The sequence below is a fragment of the Monomorium pharaonis genome, chromosome 10, assembly GCF_013373865.1.
Source record: "Monomorium pharaonis isolate MP-MQ-018 chromosome 10, ASM1337386v2, whole genome shotgun sequence".
Classification (NCBI taxonomy): domain Eukaryota; kingdom Metazoa; phylum Arthropoda; class Insecta; order Hymenoptera; family Formicidae; genus Monomorium; species Monomorium pharaonis.
The window spans coordinates 7,419,879-7,441,443 of record NC_050476.1 but is presented as its reverse complement, the minus strand read 5'-3'; the positions used below and the strand labels follow the sequence as shown (position 1 = coordinate 7,441,443).

Below are 21,565 nucleotides of genomic sequence, written 5' to 3'. Positions count from 1 at the left end.
TTATGTCAAATTCCAAAATACTACAAAATATTTTAATTTTAAATTTTCATATCTTTCTCTCTTTTTTTCTTCAATCTGTAATAAAACATCTATTTCTATTTTATTCGAATCAATTCGAATGTAGAATGATGTAGAAGGCAATTCAAGGCATAAGAAAACTTTTTATGACACGCGTACCGCGTGTACGTCTCGTGGATTACAGTGAATTATCAATCGAAATTTGAACTGCCATCTCTTGTCATTTCCAGCGATTTTCTGGCCAGGATTCGAGTTCAGTCGGCAATACGGCAATCAGACAGATCAGACTCCGGCAGGAGTTCGGCGGAAACGAGAGCGGCAATTCGCACTATCCCATCCGCAGTTTCCGTATGCGACACACTGTCCGTGGAAAGACAGAAACAGAAAGGACGAGAAAAGAGATCATCAAAGCAACTCGTTGACAGCGAGTTCATTCTACAAGTGCTACGATGGTGGATTACAGCAAATGGAAGAACATTGAAGTAAGGATAATGCCAGTCGTTCTCACTCGTCACCAAATGTTGTAGTGGAACGTTCTCGAATAACGTTGAGATTAGATCTCGCCGGCCGCGCGTGATTCTTGTACCGCCGCAGATCGTTGTGACACGTTACCAAAACGTCAACCGCACAATGTTTCGATTCGACTGTCCAAATCCAGAGTGCAGTTTATATATCGCAAATTCGAGCAATTCTTCGTTAGAATATTGCCATAGATTTATTGTCAAATACTGCGAGTTATCGGATTTTTAGGAACCAAATTCTTGGTTTATTTCAATTTTATACATGATTAGTTTGTACAACTCTGTCAACTTTCTTTGTTTTTACTTTGCAAGATTAATTTAATTTTTAAATGGTTTATTTTTTTGATAACAATCTTGTATTGAATACTACTAGCAATGTTACTTGTATATTTAGATTTTACGCATTTAAATATTCCTGTATTGACAAATTTCGCTATTCTAATTGTTAGATTTCAGATGATGAAGATGATACGCATCCAAATATTGATACGCCGTCCTTATTCCGATGGCGTCATCAAGCACGGCTGGAAAGAATGGAAGAGCGCAAGAGAGAACAGGAGGAACATATGAGGAAAAAAGCAGAGTACGAACTGAAATATGTTAAATAATGTTTTCTATATGTGTAAAATAAAGCTAATTATTGTTATAACATTTATAATATTGTTTTAGAACAATTCAAAAGCTGAAGGATACAAAAGAGAAATTAGCCAAGTTAGAAAGCGAAAATAAAAATTCGCCTGACTTAACTACATTGAAAAAAGTTCTTCAGGATCTTGAAGAGGAAGAGAAAAAGATACAGGAGGTGGAGAAAGAAATGGAAAAGAAAGAAAAATTGACACCGTGGAATGTAGATACTATTGGACAAGATGGTTTTACAAAAACTGTGATAAATACAAAGCCTCCAAGGAGAAACGATGATTCGAGTTTGTCTGACGAGGAAAAGGAAAAACTAATGAAGCAGTTTGTTAAGGATCACGAGAAAAAACTAAAAGAGTTTGGCATGTTAAGAAAATATGATGACAGCAAGAAATTCTTGCAAGAACATCCATATCTAGTTTGCGAGAATACTGCAAACTATTTGGTCATTTGGTGCATTAACTTGGAAATGGAAGATGTAAGTTTAACATGTGACTGTTCTATCGCTAAACTGAGAATGTCTTAATAAGTAGCTTTAATGATATATCTATAACAATTCAATTTTCTTTGTGTATTTTCAGAAACATAATTTGATGGAGCATGTTGCACATCAATGCATATGTATGCAATATATCTTGGAGCTATCTAAGCAATTGGACGTTGATCCGCGGGCGTGTGTGGGTTCCTTTTTCAGTCGCATTCAGATCGCCGAAGTGGAATACAAAAATTCTTTCGATGAAGAACTTAGAGCATTTAAAGACAGAATACGCAAAAGAGCAGCGGAGAAGGTGGCTGACGCAGTTAGAGAAGCTGAAGAAGAAGAGAGACAAGCTCGTTTGGGCCCTGGTGGACTCGATCCAGTTGAAGTATTTGAAAGTCTTCCAGAGGTAAGTGAAAATTTGATTTGAGGTCATAAAAGAGGATGCTATGAACTTCTTTCTTAATTTTTCGTATTTGTCTTAGGCCTTACAAAAATGTTTCGAATCCCAAGATATTCCGTTGTTGCAACAAACAATAGCCGCGATGCCAGAGGAAGAAGCGACATATCATATGAAACGTTGCGTCGATAGCGGTTTGTGGGTTCCAGATGCGAAAAACAAAGAGAAGGAAAACGAAAAGAAGGAGGCAGAGAAAGAACAAACTGTCGCGGAACAGACACCAGATCCGGAATAATGCATTTAAGTTAAATCCTATTGCCGATACTCAATGAAAAATCAGTATCTCATTTACATCATTTATTCTTTACATAATCCAAAACGGGTATATTAACAATAAAAATTGTCATCTGTGCAAACTTCGGCAATGTAAGATTATTATTTACATCAGCTTTTTCTTACGTCGCCGTGTTGGCACGCTGTTAATTCGAGCTGAATTAGTTTATAAGACTGAGTTGTCGTTTCATAAATAGAAAACTTGGCATACGCATGAAATATGTAATTACCAAGTGGCACGAGTACTAGCTTCGAAATGCTATATAATCTTCATTTTTGTGTATGATTTGTGTTACTATTGAATTGTCCTTTCATGTAATGTACATATATATTGTTAATCACAATCCATAATTATTTCGAGAAATTTTTTGTCCCTATATAATACTAGTATTGTACATTAATCGGGAACAATATCGTTATATAAATAAAACTAATTATATGTCTAAATTGTCTATATCGTCTATATTATTTATGAGATAGTATAATTGTTCTTTGAAAAATTATTTTAGTTCTCAAATTCAGTTTATTTTAATTTTGTACACATAGCTGAATCAGTCAAATTGGTTTTTCTTCCATGTTTTAAACGTTAAAACAATGAAATAGAAATTAATTTTACACATGTAGGGAATGTCAAACTTATATTCTTGTATTGTTTTATTATTATAGGCCTGTCCTTTATCGCTGCACTGCTGCACTGGTGCAATAAGTTAGGATAAGACAAATATATTTTTTCTCATTCTTTTCGCAACCAGTATACTTATACATACTTATCGCACCAGTATAGCAGTGCAGCTACCAAGAACAAACCTTATGTTTTACTCTTTCCTTTTTTGGTGACAGAAACGGGAATAAATTATAGAATTGAATTAATATATGACTAAATATCACATAATTTACGCAAAGCATGCTTTTTGTTATCAAATTTGTCAATGTTAAAATCTTGTTGAATAATTTTATTATTATTATACACTTTACAAGTTGTCATATATATTTCGTTATTATTTATGTATTAATAACTTCGCTAATTGTTATCTTTTAGGCCGAAAGTCATTCACCAGTTTCGAGACACGTTTGAAAAAGCCCGCCGTTAAACTCGAATAGGAGGCGGCGCTCGCCGAGCTCTCGATCGAGTTTTGCGACGGCGTAGTACATAATACCGGAACCTCGAACGTCTCGTCCTTTTCCGGTGTGGCGTTGGCAGGAGGGACGGCGTAGGTAATATTTTTCGTCTTTCATTCTCTTCATGATACAGTCTCATCGGCTCCGAGACGGCCGCGTTGGCTTTCTATTGGGACGGGCGTGGCGCGCCGTTCAGTCGGCGTCGTTTTCGCGACGTCGCGACACGCGATCGCCGAGATATCTCTGCGAGACGACGACGCCCCGTCGGTCCGTCTGTTCCATTGTCCATCGTCCCGCTCGATACGCCCGATGGAAAGCCAGCCTGTCGCGCGCTCCGTTCTTGGCATCTTCATCTGCGCATTTTGCATGGCGACGTCGGCCAGCCTTGCGTCCCAGTTGCGTTCCATTCGGCCGACGGTTGGTGTGGACTCCTGCCTCCTTTTTCACGAGAAATGTGTGCTAGAGTTAAGCGCGAGTTCCTGAGCCCTCGAAAAATTTCCCGTTTCACGTTGTATGGTATGTACAGACTCGACTTTTTAACGCGCGCGCGAGCGAACTGTGTTCGCCTTCTCGCCTCCGTGTCGATCACGCAAAGTTCCTTACGCCGCTCCGTTAAGTTTCTCTCGAATGTTTCGCGATTTGGCTAGCGATTGTAATTTCGTCATCGTCATTAGCGATTATTGCGCGATTTTCCCCTTTTCGGCATACCGGATTTTCCTCGTTTTCGCGGAAAAAAAAAAGTTCAATAAAATCGTCTTATGCGCATCGCGACGAATTTTCTGAAATCGTTATCGCCATGATGCTTTCCGAGAAGTCTACGTGTTACGTAATTTTTCCTTTGTTCGAAGCTACCGTTTCAATCGTTCTCGAATGTCGAAACCGTTTCTCCGCTAGAAAAAGGCGAGAATTTTCGCAAAAGGGGTTTCTCTAAAAAATTACAGCATTTTCGCGAGCTATCGCCCACGCCATTTTCAGCGATAGCTGCTGGCAATCGCGTAAAGTAGAGCGCAAGGAATTTAATCGGGAGGGGAAAAAGGCAACGCGACGCCGCGCATTCTGGGTAAAATCGTTGACCGCATACAAAATGGCCGTCCGACGGGCGACGTTCGATTTCCGTTTTTACGACTCTCGTCCGACGTCCTTGTCGTTCGATCTCGTCGCGAAACGCTCGGATCCGCGCGAGAAAAATCGCGTAGCGAATTTTACTGGGTCCCGTTTCGCTCATCGCGAAATCTCGCATCGCGTAAATTTCTCGTATGAGATATTCATGTGAGAAATTTTACGTTTCCATTTAATAGACGCTTTTCCGGTGTGCGCGCGCGCTCGCACACGACACGACGCACACAGAGCAGTCACGCGATGCGCGCGTCCTCACGTCTTCCCTCTCCATTGTTGCCTCGTCCAATCGCCGCGGACGCTTCGCGTCTTGTCGGCGCGACATTGGCCGAGCGGCTGGTAGGGGGAAGAGGACGAGGAAGATGGCGCGCGCGTTGCATGACGGGAACGGCGGCTTGGTGGGGAGGGCGAAGAAGCAAGTCGGGTTCACAAAATGGCGGTCTACCTCTCGGGTCCGTGACCATATAGCGCGCGATAGTACGATAGTTTCCGATGATGTCGGGGCTCGCGTTGCCGAACGCGGCCTGATATCGCGCGCGCGTGTACGCGTGACAGTGGTGCGATCGGGGATAGGGAGAATTTCGCGCGGCGCGCGTCGGTGATTAACGTTGGTGGGTCGACGGTGCGACGCGTAGACGGAGCCATGCAGGTGAGTGCCAGCCTTCGGACACCCCCGTGATCTGGGCCCGATTTCGGCCCCGTACGCACGGATTTCCGCGGCAATTTTCACCGCGGATCGTCCGCGGATGCGTTCCTTGCGTTTTTGCGCGTCCACGCGAGTCGCCCGTCGCGGCCACCGTGTTGTTTGGAATAGGGGAAAATCGCGTAGCCACATACGTTTTCGCGTATCGGTGCTCGACGAAAACCTCGCGAAAACGCGAAAAAACCTCGGATCCTCGCCCACGAGGGGTTCCGGCGTGTAGGGCGGGGTCCCCCGGACCGTACGGGCTCAGGAACTTAGTCCACCCTCGCCACAATTTTTCGCAACTTTATACTCTTTCCCAGCCTCTCAATAACCTATAAGGTTTGTTTACATCGCGTCAATCTGACATTTTTCACAGAAAACACCGTTGTACCATCCTGATTTTCGTCGCAAACGATTCCCCGTACTTTCCTTCGGTCTGGCATCACGCTTATTCGAAAATCGAAAATGTACCCATTTTTGCAATTTGAGCTCGAATATTGTCGCGCACAGTTCTGCCTGTTGGTCAGGAATGTGTGACGCAATTCTCACGGCAAATACCCGTGATTTTGACGTATTTCCATCGGGATAACGTCAAAAATATTCTGCTTTTTCAACCTTTGAGAGTTCTTTGCAAAAATTTTTGTAGGAAATCCACAATTTTGGCATGTGGCAGACACAATTGGGTCCATCAAGGAACTTTGTAACATCTGTCTGTAATGTAAAACACTGTTTATGTCATTTGGAATCTTGTTAATCATTGATTTCTTTTGCATTTATTTTATGAGAGTAAGAATCACAACGACAAAACATACTTTGAGTAAAACAGCATTGTATTGTGGTAAATTTGATTGAATTTGACAATAAAATTATCTTGATAACAACAGTAAATTTTATGAAAATAACATTAAAAATAATTATGTGCTTAATAATCGTCAATTTACAACAGAATATTTGTAATTTTTAAAATTGCAATGGAGTTAGTTAAGAAAGGCTTCAGGCAAATTTGTATGAAAATTTAAAGCAATATACTCCTTATATTATTATATATGTATAACATACTTAAATAGTTATGAATTTTACATCAGTGGTGTATATCTGTCTCTAAATAAATGTAAGTAAATTTAATGACTTCTATATTTGTGTACATCACTGATCACTTATTACTTCTCTTAATTGACACTTACATTTCAATTATCTTAATGCATTAATAATGTTGGACATTGCTCCATGAATAAATTAAGATGCAATTTATATTTTTGACAATATTTGAGCTCAATTTTTTCTATCGTCATATCTTTCTTCATTACAATATACAAAACATTGTTATAAAAATATATAATGTACAAAAAATTTATTTTATACGCATAAATTTTAAGTAGTTTAAAATAATAGCAGGGTTATAGTCTACAGTATGGATTATTTTAATATTTTATTATCATATACTATTTGATATGGTGTCTTGAATAAAAATGTGGTGTGTATCACTAACGTTTGTTACAGAAATTGAGCAAGGAATCTACACTTAATATAGGCAAACAAAAACGTGATTGCAAGAAAGAATTTTAGTTCGCTCTTGTAATTTCAGTAGTTTTCTTTCAATATACTTGTAGCAAGAATCTTAATTGTAATGATTACATCTATTGATACAGATTTATAGATATATGAAACTTAAAACGTTAAAAGATTTATGGATGTATAACACTTACCAAATGTTTAACATACTTGTAGCAAATCGTAATTATGATTATGTTCACTGCCGGATATAGATTTGTAGATATATAAAACTTATGAAACATTAAAAGAAAACTATAATTAGCACATTATTATTAAGTATCTGAGTTTACTTTTAATTCATCTAAAGGTTAATAAAATACATAACATAAATTAATAAATATATTATATGTTTAATTTCTTATTATACAAATTAAATAGTTTAATAAACTAGATTATTAGATACACATTTCTGTATGCATTTACATATCTTAATCAAGCTTGACGGCTGAGATATGTAATTGTTGAAGTATTTAATAAATATATGATCTGTTTGAATGATGATCTCTATTATTCAGTGCCCAAACCTGCGTTGAGCATCTCCAAACAGATTCTTCTGTCATGAATAATATTGTAACCAATTGCAGTAAGCGATAAATTACAGATGCGATAATTGACAAACGTGCCAATTTGAAAAAGATTTTGTCTGTGTTTAATCTTAGAGATATTAGAAGAGAATTTGCTGCTAAATACAAAATTCTTGTGAAATTTAATATAAAGAATATATTAAATATGTGAGGTTTTCTTTGTTACACTTTATTTAGCTTTTATTTAAACTAAACAGTCGAACAAATAACTGGACAATAGCGATAATTTATCAAAATTTGTAAATGAATGTTTTGTCTATTCTGACAAAACAAAATGGCGGACATTGGTCACAAAATGGAGGATGGATTCATGCTGATGAAAAGGCGATATTTCTGTATGCAAGCTGATTGAAGAAAATAAAAGAATGCACAATAAAGTTTACCGCTCCCTTAGACTGCGAATTACCTTTTGCTGCTCGTTACCGTAATTGTACCGTTCTTTCTAGACTAAAAAAAAATCTCTTTTTATGAGAATAATATTATGGGGCGTTTTCTCTATAAGCGTTAGTTGGCGATAATAAACTATTCCAAACAACACAACGCGACGGGCGATATTTTGCATAAAAATACAATCGAAATTACATGTGGCCGATATGATTGACTTCCAGAAAACGTTAGAATCCGAATCCGGTAAGGAATCCGGGTCGGATTCTGAGAATGAAAGCAAAAGCGATAGCTCTTCTTCCGGCAGTAACAGTGGTTCAGGCTCGGGATCTGAAAGGTAGGTATAGACAAGATTTCGCCCATCAGCCTGAAAATCGTGAGGTCTGATACACTTGCATCAGTGAAATTTTGTACTTTCCTCGCACGAAATAACGTCTAAATAATTTCGAGTTTTATATTTTGATATAAATAATAACTTTGTTTCTAGAGGATTGTTCAAATGCTCAATTTTTATCGAGGCTTTTGAGAATATAATTTTTTTCCTCTTTAAATTTTGTAGTATTGATTGAATTCATTTATTGTTAAGTCTTTGAGACAAGTATCCATTTAATCTTTTATAGAATGCAATTGTAGCATATGATATAGTATAAGCTTGAGACAAATTAAACCGAATTCAAGTGTATAGCAGGTTTTCCGATGTGTAAGAGTTTTGTCACAATCAATGCCACTCACAAATGGGCTACTTTCTGTAATTTTATGTGGCACTAACAGTATCTTAACAATTTTGCTAATTTTGTGTACCCTACTTTTTGTGAGCACATTACCCTATTTTCTTATGTACTACGTTTATGTTGAAACATTTGCTTTCTTGTAATCAAACTCCAATGCAGTGCTAGATAAGCTGTAATATTAATTTGTAGCATTAGAATCAATATATTTTTAAGTATCTACATATCAGATACAGATTTTGATGTAGAATTTAAAATTATGGAATAACATTGACATTTTCAACATGAAATATATTAAATTTTAGAAAACCATAAAATTTTAACATGTAATATTTTTATATTGATTATCGTTACGTACATATATTTTTCAATCTAATATGATTTAAAAAATTTTTTATTTTATTTGTGTATATGAATAAATCATGTTAATATTTTTATAGTAAATTCTCGTTATTCTAATGACCACTTTATCGTTAAATATTCTGAGCAAGTATTTCGAGTACAGTGTCCATGTACATTATTTATACACAATTAGTGAAATAAAATATTGCTGCTTAAAGCAGCGACTCTAGCTCCTCGAGCGGTTCCGGTTCCGGATCAGGATCCGACTCGGAAAAGTCGGAAAAATCGGATGCACCTGCTGCACAAAGCGATAGCTTCCAGAGCAAAGGCTCGAATCACAGCACCGAAGCAAAGCTTAGAGTTAAACATGAGTCTAGTCGCGAATGGGACGAGAATCCTGACATATACGGCATTAGGAGGTCCGGGCGTTCCAGGAAAGAGCCCGACAGGCTCGCGACAAATCGTGAGAGCGACAGTGACGGTCGCAAGAAATTTAAGAAGAAAGGGTAAGTGCGACAAATCGTCGGGAGAGAGAGGAGGCTACGTCGACTCGACGGGAACGATCGATGTGTAACTCAGCTGAACGAATTACCGCAATCGCGAGATTGCAGAATTGCATATTTATACGGATAAATTGCCGTACGCTAGTTCTCAGAGATAAAACTTACCCGTAATTGTCGGTAGCTGATGTTAAATAGTCTGTAGTTCGTATGTTGTAAACTTGGATCTTATCATTCGTGTTACAAAAAGATATTTTGCAATGATGCATCACCTTTATGCGGCAATTGTATTAGTTATTGCGCTTATTTTTTGATGAATATTTCTTTTTATGTATATTTCACGTAGTACAAGTAATGAATTACTAGATTTTATATTTCTTCATTTGCATTTATCAACATATTCGTACATAAATTTATATAAATATATATAATACGACTTATCACTGCCGTATCTTATCGATGCCGTCCGTTACATAACGTCGCGTAATTTTAATGCAGTTATTTGATAATATATTGAATATATATGTCACTGAATTATTATGACAATGCTCTTTTTTTTTTACACCAATCTCAACAAAAATTACTTGTTTCTATTACTTATTTAATGAATATACACATATACGTTAACTACACGTACAGTATGCTACATGTATGCATACATATACTTTTAATTGCATATTCATAAATGTTTTTATATCTGTTTGCACTAATCAGATTTCACTTTGGTTTTGCACATAACTGCTTTCCAGTTTGCGTCATGAAATGCGTTTTTCCATGTCATATATTTCGAATTTATTAGAAATTTAACAAACAAGTTTTTTTATGTGTTGTGAAGCATATGATTTTATTTATTAATTATGGACTAATGTTAATATACATAGAAAGTTTTCTACATTATATAAAAACAAAAAAGTTCTGAAATGTTAAAAATTAGAATCAAATTTTGTTTATAATAAATTAAATAAAATTCATTAAATAGTATGATAAATTTTAAATGCAAATTTGTTAGATATAAAACATGCATGGTCGTATATATACGACTTACTGTTTTAGTTCACATAATTCATGGAATTCGGAGAGTTCAGATTCAGAATCTGATGAAACTGAGAATCGTAGACCTCCACCTAGCAAGTCCCTGAATCGACGCGCAGCGCAAAAAGCTAAGGAGAAAGCCAGAATACGAAAAAAGCGTATCTCTGAATCTTCTGACAATTCTTCCTTTGACAGCGATGATAATAGAAGGTACATGTTGAAAAAAAAATAACTAAACAATAGCATAAAAATAGAGTTAATTAATCACATATTAAACTTAATCAGGCAAGTTAGTAGACGGACGGGCACAGCAGTTAGTTATAAAGAGGAAAGCGAAGAAGGTACCGATAGCGAGGATTTGGTTGAAGTTGACGAATCGAATGCTGCGTCAACAGAGCCTGATAATGCGGAAACTATTGAAACAATTTTGGCACAGAGGACGGGTAAAAAAGGAGGTTGGTTTGTTTTATATGTGTAACATTATGGTACTATTAATTTAGATATTAAATTATTATATCTATTATATAATTACATGCAGTTACCGGCAATGTGACGACAATTTATGCTGTCGAAGAAAATGGCGATCCTAATCCAAAAGATCTAAGTAACGTAGAAACAGAAATACAATATTTGATTAAATGGAAAGGCTGGTCTCACATACACAACACGTGGGAATCAGAGGAATCTTTAAAAGCACAAAAAGTATTACATTATTAATATATATCTTAGTTTTTGTTAATTCTGAGCTGCAATATTCAGAAAAATTTATCATTCTTGTATTTATTAGGTAAAAGGATTAAAGAAATTAGACAATTTTATCAAACGTGAAAACAGAATTCAGCAGATTAGAGAACAGGCTGAACCAGAAGAATTAGATTATTTAGAATGCCAATTGGAACTTAAACAAGATCTTATGAAAAGTTATTACAACGTTGAGAGGATTATTGGTATGAAGAAATCTTTATTTTGAGAATAATATTTTGAATATCTAACTTTCTTTTTATTACAAACAAATTATTTTGATAAATTATCGTTTACTTTCTTTATCAGCTGACTACAAGAAACCAGATTCAGAACATCCTGATTATTATTGTAAATGGGAAAATTTATCATATGCCGAGGCTACATGGGAAGATGGAACTTTAATAGTGAAAAGATGGCCAGAGAAAATTAAGGAATTTCGTGACAGAGAGGATTCCAAAAGAACACCGAGTAAACATTGCAAAGTTCTTAAATCTAGACCTAAATTTTATCAGCTGAATGAACAACCTACATATATGGGCAAGGAAAAAGATTTAGTATTAAGAGATTATCAAATGGATGGACTTAACTGGATGATACACTCTTGGTGCAAGGAAAATAGGTAGACAGATTTTATCAAATAACGATATATTTAAAATTATTATCATATGTATTTAATTTTTTAATTATCTCCTTTCTTCTGCAGTGTTATATTAGCCGATGAAATGGGTCTTGGTAAAACAATCCAAACAATATGCTTCCTTTACTATTTATTTCATACGCAACAACTTCATGGGCCATTTTTACTAGTAGTTCCTTTGTCGACAATGACTTCCTGGCAAAGAGAAATGTTTCAGTGGGCACCTGACATTAATTTCGTCACCTATTTAGGCGATGTCAATTCTCGTAATATTGTAAATATTATTTTTTTACTGCCTCGCAATATTTGATATTTTGAGATTTTCTAAATAAACATTTTTTTTCAGATTAGGGAATATGAATGGTGCTATCGCGGTTCAAAAAGACTAAAGTTTAACATTATACTTACGACATATGAAATTGTACTTAAGGACAAAGCATTATTGGGTGCCTTAAGTTGGGCGGTATTATTAGTAGATGAAGCTCATCGATTAAAGAATGACGATTCCTTATTATACAAAGCACTTACCGAATTTCATACTAATCATCGTTTATTGATTACTGGTACTCCGTTACAGAACAGCTTGAAGGAGCTGTGGGCCTTATTACATTTCATTATGCCTACAAAGTTAGTTTCTATGTTTTCAAATTTCTATCTAGATATACAAGAAGCCTCATATAAACTTTACAATTTAATATCTCAAGACTTACGCGATCTATTTAAATTATTTAGTCTCAAATTTCTTAGGTTTCTGAGGTCTTTAAGTCTATATTGATCCCCATCCCTCTTAAAGGGGATAAAGCAGAGATAATTTTAAAATTTTAAATGGTAAAATAAATCTTGTAGTTTTTGAGATATTAAACTATAATATTATAGTTTATAGTGATTTACTCTATAAATGTAACACACTTATAAAAGTACAATTAATTTTCTCTTTTTATATTTATATCTTATGTATGTGTATATATTATATTATATATATAATTCAAATGTAGATTTACTTCTTGGGAAGAATTTGAGAAACAACACGACAATGCTGCACAAAAGGGATACTCCAAACTGCATAAGCAATTGGAGCCATTTATTTTGCGTCGAGTTAAAAAAGATGTCGAGAAATCTTTGCCTGCTAAAGTTGAACAGATTTTACGAGTAGAAATGACATCCTTACAAAAACAATATTATAAATGGATATTAACCAAAAATTATGAAGCGTTGCGAAAAGGCGTGAAAGGATCTACTACGACATTTTTGAATATTGTTGTCGAATTAAAAAAGTGTTGCAATCACGCTTATCTCACGAAACCGATGGAAGGCGAAAGGGAAAAGACTAATGAAAATTACTTACAGCAATTAATACGTGGTTCTGGCAAATTAGTGCTTCTGGATAAATTACTAGTGAGATTGCGTGATACAGGACACAGAGTACTGATATTCAGTCAGATGGTCAAAATGTTGGATATTCTTGGTGAATATCTGCAACGAAGACATTTTCCATTCCAAAGATTAGACGGAAGCATAAAAGGTGAACTACGAAAACAAGCATTAGATCATTTTAACGCCGAGGGATCCCAGGATTTTTGTTTTCTATTGTCGACGCGAGCCGGTGGTCTCGGCATTAATCTTGCTACCGCGGACACTGTGATAATTTTCGATTCTGACTGGAATCCGCAAAATGATTTACAAGCACAAGCAAGAGCACATCGAATAGGACAAAAGAATAAGGTGGGTTAGCGTTTGTTTTAAATTGATGTTCACTTTAATAAATTTTCAAACTTCAAACTTATCGAAATTTACATGTGTTTATTGTATGTAGGTAAACATTTACCGATTAGTTACCAAAGGATCGGTCGAGGAAGAAATCGTCGAGCGTGCAAAGCAAAAAATGGTCTTGGACCATTTAGTGATACAGCGAATGGATACAACCGGAAGAACAGTATTAGATAAAAAGAACGCGGGGACCAATAGTAATCCGTTTAATAAAGAAGATTTGACTGCTATTTTAAAATTTGGTGCCGAGGATTTGTTTAAAGACGAAGAAGACGGAGATGAAGAACCAGCTGTAAGTTTGTTGGCATATTTTACATTTTTGTTAGAATAATTTAGCGTAGAATAATATTTAATTAGAAATATCTGATATTACATATTATTAACCTTCAACATATTTATTTGCGAATAAAATATAAATTATATTTGTCAAGTATACTTAGAATGCTTACACAATAATTTTATTTTAATAATTAATATTTTTTTAATAATATTAGTGTGATATCGATGAGATATTAAGAAGAGCTGAAACGAGAGACGAAGGGCCGGCAACAGTTGGCGATGAATTGTTGTCTGCCTTTAAAGTCGCCAGTTTTAAAACAGCATTTGAAGAGGATTTGGAACCCATTAATCAGCCAAATGAAAATGACGATGAAAGTAAAGATTGGGTAAATAACTTTTCTTCTAGATAAATAAGTATATTATCCCTTATTTTGTAATTAAAATCTTTTTTTTTTTTTCATATACATATATATTTAAATTTCTATTTTTATTCCAACCAGCTTTGGCTCTATTAGCGTTTTATTTACTTTTACCCAATAAAAGAGCCTGTATATATATTTTTTCAATATATTGGAATATTATTGGAATATTCTATTTTTATTTATGTAGAATTATTATTTATTTAATTCTGTTTAATTCTCTTTAGGCTGAAATTATTCCGGAGAATTTTAGAAGGAAAGTGGAAGAGGAAGAAAAGTCAAAGGAAATGGAGGATCTTTATCTACCACCGAGGAGTCGAAAAACTCTTCAACAACTCAATCAAAGCGAAGGTATTTTTAGAAACACATACATTTGAATTTAAAATACGCAAACAAACTTATTAATGTTATTTTGGCTATGTTTCAAAATAGTTGTCAGTACTGAAGATCTACAGTTTCCGTTACATACACTATAGATTTCCAGTACTGACAGCAATTTTGAAACACAATTGTGTATCTATTTTTAGGGAAAAGTAAAAAGCGGAAAAAAGTACAAGATGACAGTGAGGATGGCGAAGAATCGGGTAGCGAGGCAGAAGGAAGCGATGATGACAGACCTAAGAAGAGAGGTAGACCGAGACTGCCACGTGAGATTATCAAAAGCTTTACTGATGTTGAGGTATATAAAGAGTTTTTATGAAAAGTTGTGTTTTGATCTTCTGCATACAACAATTATGGTCTCTTTTATAGATACGACGATTTATCAAGAGTTATAAAAAATTCCCGGCGCCTTTGAAACGATTAGATGACATTGCAGCTGATGCTGACCTACAAGAGAAACCAATGTCAGAATTACGTTTCTTGGGCGAACTATTGATGTCTAGATGCGATGCGTGTTTAATAGAATTCGAAAATACTGCAAAAGAGAATAAGAGTTGCGAGGAAGAAGGCAAGGGGCCGGGTCGGAAAAGAGGACGAGGACCCACTTTTAAAATAGGAAACGTTATGGTAAACGCAAAATCTTTCTCGGCCGCAGTTAAAGAACTCGAACCTTTGGAACAAGCTCTACCGTCCGATCCCGAGCAACGTGCTAATTGGCATTTCGACTTTAAGTAAGTTTAATTATACAATAAAAATTTGTAATTAATTTTGAGTAATACACTAGTTTTTTATTGTGTAATTTACTTAATTAAAATATTGCAAAAAAATTAAAATTAATTTAAAATTACAAGAAACTCAAGACATTTTTATTATAGATTAAAACCGGCGAATTTTGAATGTGATTGGACTTCCGAAGATGATGCTAGATTATTAAAGGGCATATATCAACACGGTATGGGTTCATGGGAGGCGATAAAAACAGATGCCAGTTTGGAACTTGGGGATAAAATTTTTCCTAATGGCAATAAAGCACAGCTCAAACGAGTGCATGCACGCGCAGAATATCTTTTGAAGATTTTGAAGAAACAAATTGATCTTAAGTTAGGAGTGGTAAGGTCATTTTACATATGACATGTCAACATGTCTTTATTGATTCTTATTTACTCTTCTACAGGATTATGTCCTTCTTCAATTAGAAACCGAATACAAGGTAATATCCCGCTTATTCCCATCCTTTTGTTCTCTCCTACATCTTGAACAAATAATCGAACGTACAAAAGTGGAACATGAATTTAGTGATATTAATATGTATAAGATATGAATTTATCTTTTTTTTTTTTTAAGTTTTAGTTTTAGTTTGTATCTATAAATTGCCCAATTATTCCAGGCGCGAATGAGAAAGCCAAGAAAGCCCAAGGAGATGAAAGCAGCAATTACCAAAGAGATTGTAGAAGATAATGATAGTTCTGGCGACGAAAATAAGAAATCAAAATCCAGAATTGACAAGGTAAGTTATCAAAACAAGAAACTACCTTTTTATATTTTGTGAATTTATATGAAGTATGTGTGTCTATATATAGTTTATAATTATAGTCTGCGGTTAAAAAAGAAGAAGATCTTGTTATAAAGAAGGAAATTAAGGAAGAAATTGATGATCTACCTGATGAAAAGAAAAAGGATAAGAAGGCCAAAAAAGATAAAAAAGATAACAAAAAGGTGAAAAAGAATAAACAAAGTGCAGGTCCAATGCACTTTACTGCAAATAACGAACCAAGAGCTGTCGACGTAATCGGCGAATTAGATCCACCAATATTCGATGAGGTTAATTTAATCATTTTTTAAATTTTGATTGTATATTTTTTTATTATGATTTTTATAATGATTAAATATATAAATTGTGCATAAGTAAAAATAAAATTAAAAATTGTTAACGTACTATTTTATTATATAGTGTAAAGAGAAGATGAGGCCAGTAAAGAAAGCGTTAAAAGCCCTAGATACTCCAGATATGTCCCTGAGCGAGGAAGAGCGAGTTGCTCGCGCGCGTCGATGTCTTTTTCAAATCGGAAACCATATCAACACGTGTCTGGCGGAATATAAAACCGCCGAACAAGTTAGCGAATGGAAAGGCAATCTTTGGTACTTCGCTTCCAAATTTACAAACTTCAAAGCAAAGAAACTTTATAGGATGTATAAAAATCTGGTAAAACAAGGTGGCGACAGCAACGGCGGTGCCACATCTAGTCCCGACAAAAAAGAAGACGGTTCTAGTACTGCAAAGGTACTATACATTGTTATTTTTTTTATATTTTTTTAATTTATCAAGTGCTTATTTAATCATTTATATTATTACTTATATTATTAATTTTTATTTAGCATTAAAAAATGAACCAAATTATGATAAATAATACTCTTTCCTTATATTCAGCAGAAACACAATGAAAAGTCATCTCACGAGAAACACTTTGATAAGCAACAAGCTGATAGCAGTAATAAAGACAGCAGAATAACAAAACGTAAAGTTGATGATATCGAAGAGAACTCTAATAGCAGTTCACAAAGTAAGAAACATCTTTCGTCTATTTCTGCTCTCAGTAGCAATATCAGCAGCACGTCCACAGTTACTATCGGTGCTATCACGATTACGCCTATAACATCAACAGCAAATTCTACATCGAATACTACTAATAGCGCAGACATATCGCGACATAAAGAACAGAAAGAATCGAAACATAAAGATATGAAAAGAGATAGAGATCGTGACAGAGATAGAGATAGGGGGCACGACAGAGGTGATAGATTAAGTTTAAGCAAAGACGACAGAATTAGGAGAGACGGGTACAATATGGGGCATTATAGTGGTAGAGAAGATGATCATTGGTTACCTAGAGATGGAAGAGATATAAGAGATGGCAGGTATGGGTAAGTTCATCTTTTACTTCCATACACATTTCAATTTTAAGGTAATTATGCATGTTATACGAAGCCACCTCCGATTTTAATGTCCTTTACATATGTTATCAAGGTCATCATCCTGAGTAATGTTGTGAAGGTTTTAAGCCGCGCTCGGCATTTATTAAAAAGTTATTACCACATGGGTTTGCTACTTTCCATGCTAAACAAGATCCACACTGTTCGTTTCCATGTTTTCGCATTAACCAAATAGCGACATAAATTGATGGGTTAGAGTTAGGAAAAATTACGGAGAGGGAATGCGCAGAAGGAGAGGCGGAATCCGTTCCTCGCCCACACGTTTTTTATACCATATTATTGGATTGTTTATATATAAGCACCATACTTTTGCGCATTTCTACCCAGGGCGATGAATATACATATTACATAAAGTAAATAAAAACGGTAAATGACCTTCGAGCCCCCCTTGCAACCCCCTCCACCATGTATGTGCGCGCGCGCGCCCCGGGGCAATTTTAACGTCAAAAATTACAAATAATTCGTGAAAACTTTCCGTGTTAACAACTTTTTAATAAATCCCGAACGCAGCCTAAAATCTTTGCAACATTACTCGGGATGATAACCTTGAAAACATGTGAAGACATTCAAATCGGAGGTGGTTTCCTATAATTGTATAATTACCAATTTTAAAAATACATTTTCTAATATTTATATTTTCGGATTTAATACTTTAGATTTTATTTATCTAATGTAAAATCAGACATCTTTGCTTCTATTATTATTTAATCGATTCTTTATTGCTTTTTAACTGTTGCAATTTCTTCTTATGACAGATTCGATCATAAACGTGATCGCTTCGAGCCTTATAGTCGAATGTCCAGTGGTTATCACAGAGACAGAGATAGAGATCGAGATCGTGGTATCCACATGAACGATAAAAGAAGGTGAGTAATAATGATATTATAAATTTAATTGTGTGATATATTCGAGCCGATAACAAAAATGTCTACTAATGTATTTAACTTTGATTTGTTTCATAAATTTTACTTTAATATGCATAATTTGTTAGTGATTACAGTTACCGATACTCTGGACCACCGGGTTATGGATATGGACCAGGTGGTTATGGTAGTAGCGGTGGTGGTGGTGGTGGTGGTGGTGGTTATCCTCCCACGGATATTCCATCGAGTCATTTTAGAAGTCGTGCTTACGCAGGAGATGGCTACTCTGATTGGCGGCCGAACAAAGATTATAGACGGGATTACGATAGAAGACCACCGCCGCCAAACGCCAACTCCTAGTGCTTCTTTCTTCCTCGGTTGTGACACGGTTATCGGAACCGTTTTGTGTATAATTTTTCTGTGCGTAAGAGCGTTTGTGACGACACTGTCTCTCTCATATTTCTACATGGGAGAAGTACTGAATATACGGTGCACGATGTTTCTGTGAACATGCACCATACTTGTATCTATATGTATAAAAGAATTAATTCTTCGATGTTCATTATATGCGAAATAATAATGATATCGAAGATGTATCTAAAATGTGCATCATACTCCCTATTAGAAACTACTTTTACAGATATTCAGAAAGAAAAGGAAAGGAAAGAAAATTGAATTATTGCTCTTGCAATTATTAAATAATTTAATTCTTATGGAAAAGCGGTAAATTGACAACTGCGTTACCGTGTCTTGTATGCAAGAACATAAAAAAGGAAATTTTTATATATTGAAACGTATATTGGAAATCTTCAAGGAATGTTGATAAGTATGAGCAGTGTAAATTTGCTTCTTTTTAAGTACGTAGGGATTGTAATCTGTATAATTTCTTTGAATTTTCATTGCCATGTGCTAAAATTTAAATTATAAAATTATTTAAAATAAACTTTCCGAATCTATCGTGATACACGAAAATCACTTAAATTATACTGGAATACAATCCTGAAGTATGATTGTACTTTTTATAATTTTTTTTATTAATAAACTTATTCTTTCTCGCATATTCGATTTTTTATCGTGCAATTGTGAGAAAAATTAACATTGTTGGAATCACGAATATATATACATTTTTTTTTCTACTATCGTACATAGTTGTAGATGCGGTCCAGTTGACAGTTTGGAATACTTTTTGCTCTCGCTATTATTACTAACATTATCAACATATGCATAATTTAATTAGTATTTTCAAAGATCTTAACGGTTTAGAACTTGCACGTTGTAGAATATTATCTATAATACTAAATTACACTGTAAACTGCTCAAACATCGTTAGCGTCAATTGCTCCGCATCTCTTACCGTACCTTTTATTATGTAAAATAAATAAACTGCTTCCGTGCTACGCGCATATATTTTGCATTTTCAATCATACTAATATGTATATTCAGTTTAGAAACATAGCTCGTCCACATAATCGCCTTCAGGGATGATACCTGAATTCAATAGTCTCGTCTGATTACAGAGGAGATTAATATATTAGCCGGTTCTATCCTTACAAAATCTAATTCGATAGACTTACAGTAAACATGAATGGACATGATGTTGCGTTGTAACACATATACAAAATAATTGCGTTTTGTAATTCACTGGTAGTACAGAAAATCTATAGTTCATGTTACGTATACTATAGACTTTTTTAATACTAGTAATGAATTCGGAACGTAGCCTACGTCTGTGAAATTGTACAGCTCTAATCACCACCGTATAAATTTTCTATATAAAAAATTAAAAATTTTAAAAGAAATATTGTGTTTCATGTAAACAGAATTGTATGAGGTTGTCCAATCTGTATTGCATTTGCGAAATAACGGTCACTGGAACAACTAACGCATTAATTTAATAATTATTGAACATAATTTGTTATGAAAATCAAAATATAGTTTGGATCGCATCTTTTTTCAATAGTCTTCTGACGCGTGATTTGTGATTTAAAGAGAATAGAAATAGGTAAGAATATACTATTTTTGCGTTCGTTATTTTATGGTACCATAGTTTTGTATTCTGAACAAAACCGATGTGACATACTTGTAAATAATAGCGTAAGACAGTTATACTCTGTTCGTATCGAACTGTTAAATCACTTAATGCAGCATTACGCTTTCCTTATTTAACATAGAGTATGAGGAGATATTTGCTACCTTAATTTTATTTCAATCAAAAAAGAAACATTGATATAAGAATTTTATATTATCTACAATCAAGAACTTCTCTCATAGAATATTAATATTTTTCAACTAAAAATATTTCTAATTTAAAGATTAATTATAAAGATAATCATGTTTGGTTTAATTAATAATAAACAGTTGATATTTTTTTTTTAACAAGAGCTTCTCATCAAATTTTACATTCATAGAAAATGATGAAACCACATGAAAGTTGAATTCTCCTCAACTTGTGAACATGCGTTATCTTGTAATTTGAGACTGTCATTGCATGCTGAAACATTTTTATCGACATAAAATAAATTATTTTGTAGATTATTTTATGTATCCGAGTAAAACCAATTTTGCAATTTTCTTGTGCATTTGTGTAAATAGTAACGTGTATTAAGAAAACGAAACGATATTGGCGATGATTCAGATTTATTAAGAAAGAAATCAATGTAATTCATATTTTCTTATGTTCGAAAACAGGATTGATTATGTGGCAATAGAAATCTGTTCACTACAGATTTTTATTTGCGAAATGACGTTTCAGACGCAGCGAGAGCTAATTATAACTTTTACGAACATCCGACTGCGAAAGGAGCGACGCGCGAGGTGTACAACAATTATACGGATACGGAGTGGCCGGGTAAAAAGGATACGGGTTGTAAATACCGATTTGGAGAATATACAATGGCATAGCGGAATAGAGTTTAATATCGTGCGTATATTAGATATGTAAAGCGATCATAACGTATTTTATCTATCTTTATTGTAGATTGCTCTGCGTTTCTGAAAATATATCTGCAGAAAAGTTTTTCATGGTAGTGATAAGCGTTATTTATATCCGAGACA

General features: G+C 34.6%; 2 protein-coding genes across 9 annotated transcripts; both read left to right on the top strand.

Annotated features, from left to right (window-relative positions):
* The first annotated feature begins 268 nt into the window (after window positions 1-268).
* LOC105836736 (hsp90 co-chaperone Cdc37) lies at window positions 269-7,356 on the top strand. The gene is made up of 6 exons (XM_012680986.3): window positions 269-500; window positions 989-1,122; window positions 1,209-1,653; window positions 1,757-2,062; window positions 2,139-3,601; window positions 6,807-7,356. Exons 1-5 carry the CDS (start codon window positions 468-470, stop codon window positions 2,346-2,348), a joined length of 1,128 nt encoding a protein of 375 aa, XP_012536440.1. The 5' UTR covers window positions 269-467; the 3' UTR covers window positions 2,349-3,601; window positions 6,807-7,356.
* Window positions 3,552-21,537, top strand: LOC105836744 (chromodomain-helicase-DNA-binding protein 1). 8 transcript variants are annotated; one of them, XM_036292734.1, is made up of 24 exons: window positions 3,553-5,270; window positions 8,053-8,165; window positions 9,117-9,404; window positions 10,452-10,640; window positions 10,716-10,885; window positions 10,969-11,132; window positions 11,218-11,377; window positions 11,481-11,793; window positions 11,878-12,085; window positions 12,158-12,438; window positions 12,807-13,533; window positions 13,625-13,870; window positions 14,073-14,243; window positions 14,504-14,627; window positions 14,804-14,955; window positions 15,027-15,388; window positions 15,533-15,767; window positions 16,045-16,164; window positions 16,251-16,478; window positions 16,609-16,938; window positions 17,086-17,218; window positions 17,321-17,579; window positions 18,404-18,514; window positions 18,640-21,537. In XM_036292734.1, exons 1-24 carry the CDS (start codon window positions 5,265-5,267, stop codon window positions 18,869-18,871), a joined length of 5,322 nt encoding a protein of 1,773 aa, XP_036148627.1. In that variant the 5' UTR covers window positions 3,553-5,264; the 3' UTR covers window positions 18,872-21,537. The 8 variants fall into 8 exon arrangements, with proteins under 8 accessions (XP_036148626.1, XP_036148627.1, XP_036148625.1 ...); XM_036292733.1 differs by having other exon boundaries at window positions 3,552-5,270; window positions 9,120-9,404; window positions 17,089-17,573; XM_036292732.1 differs by having other exon boundaries at window positions 9,120-9,404; window positions 17,089-17,579.
* Window positions 21,538-21,565: the final 28 nt, after the last annotated feature.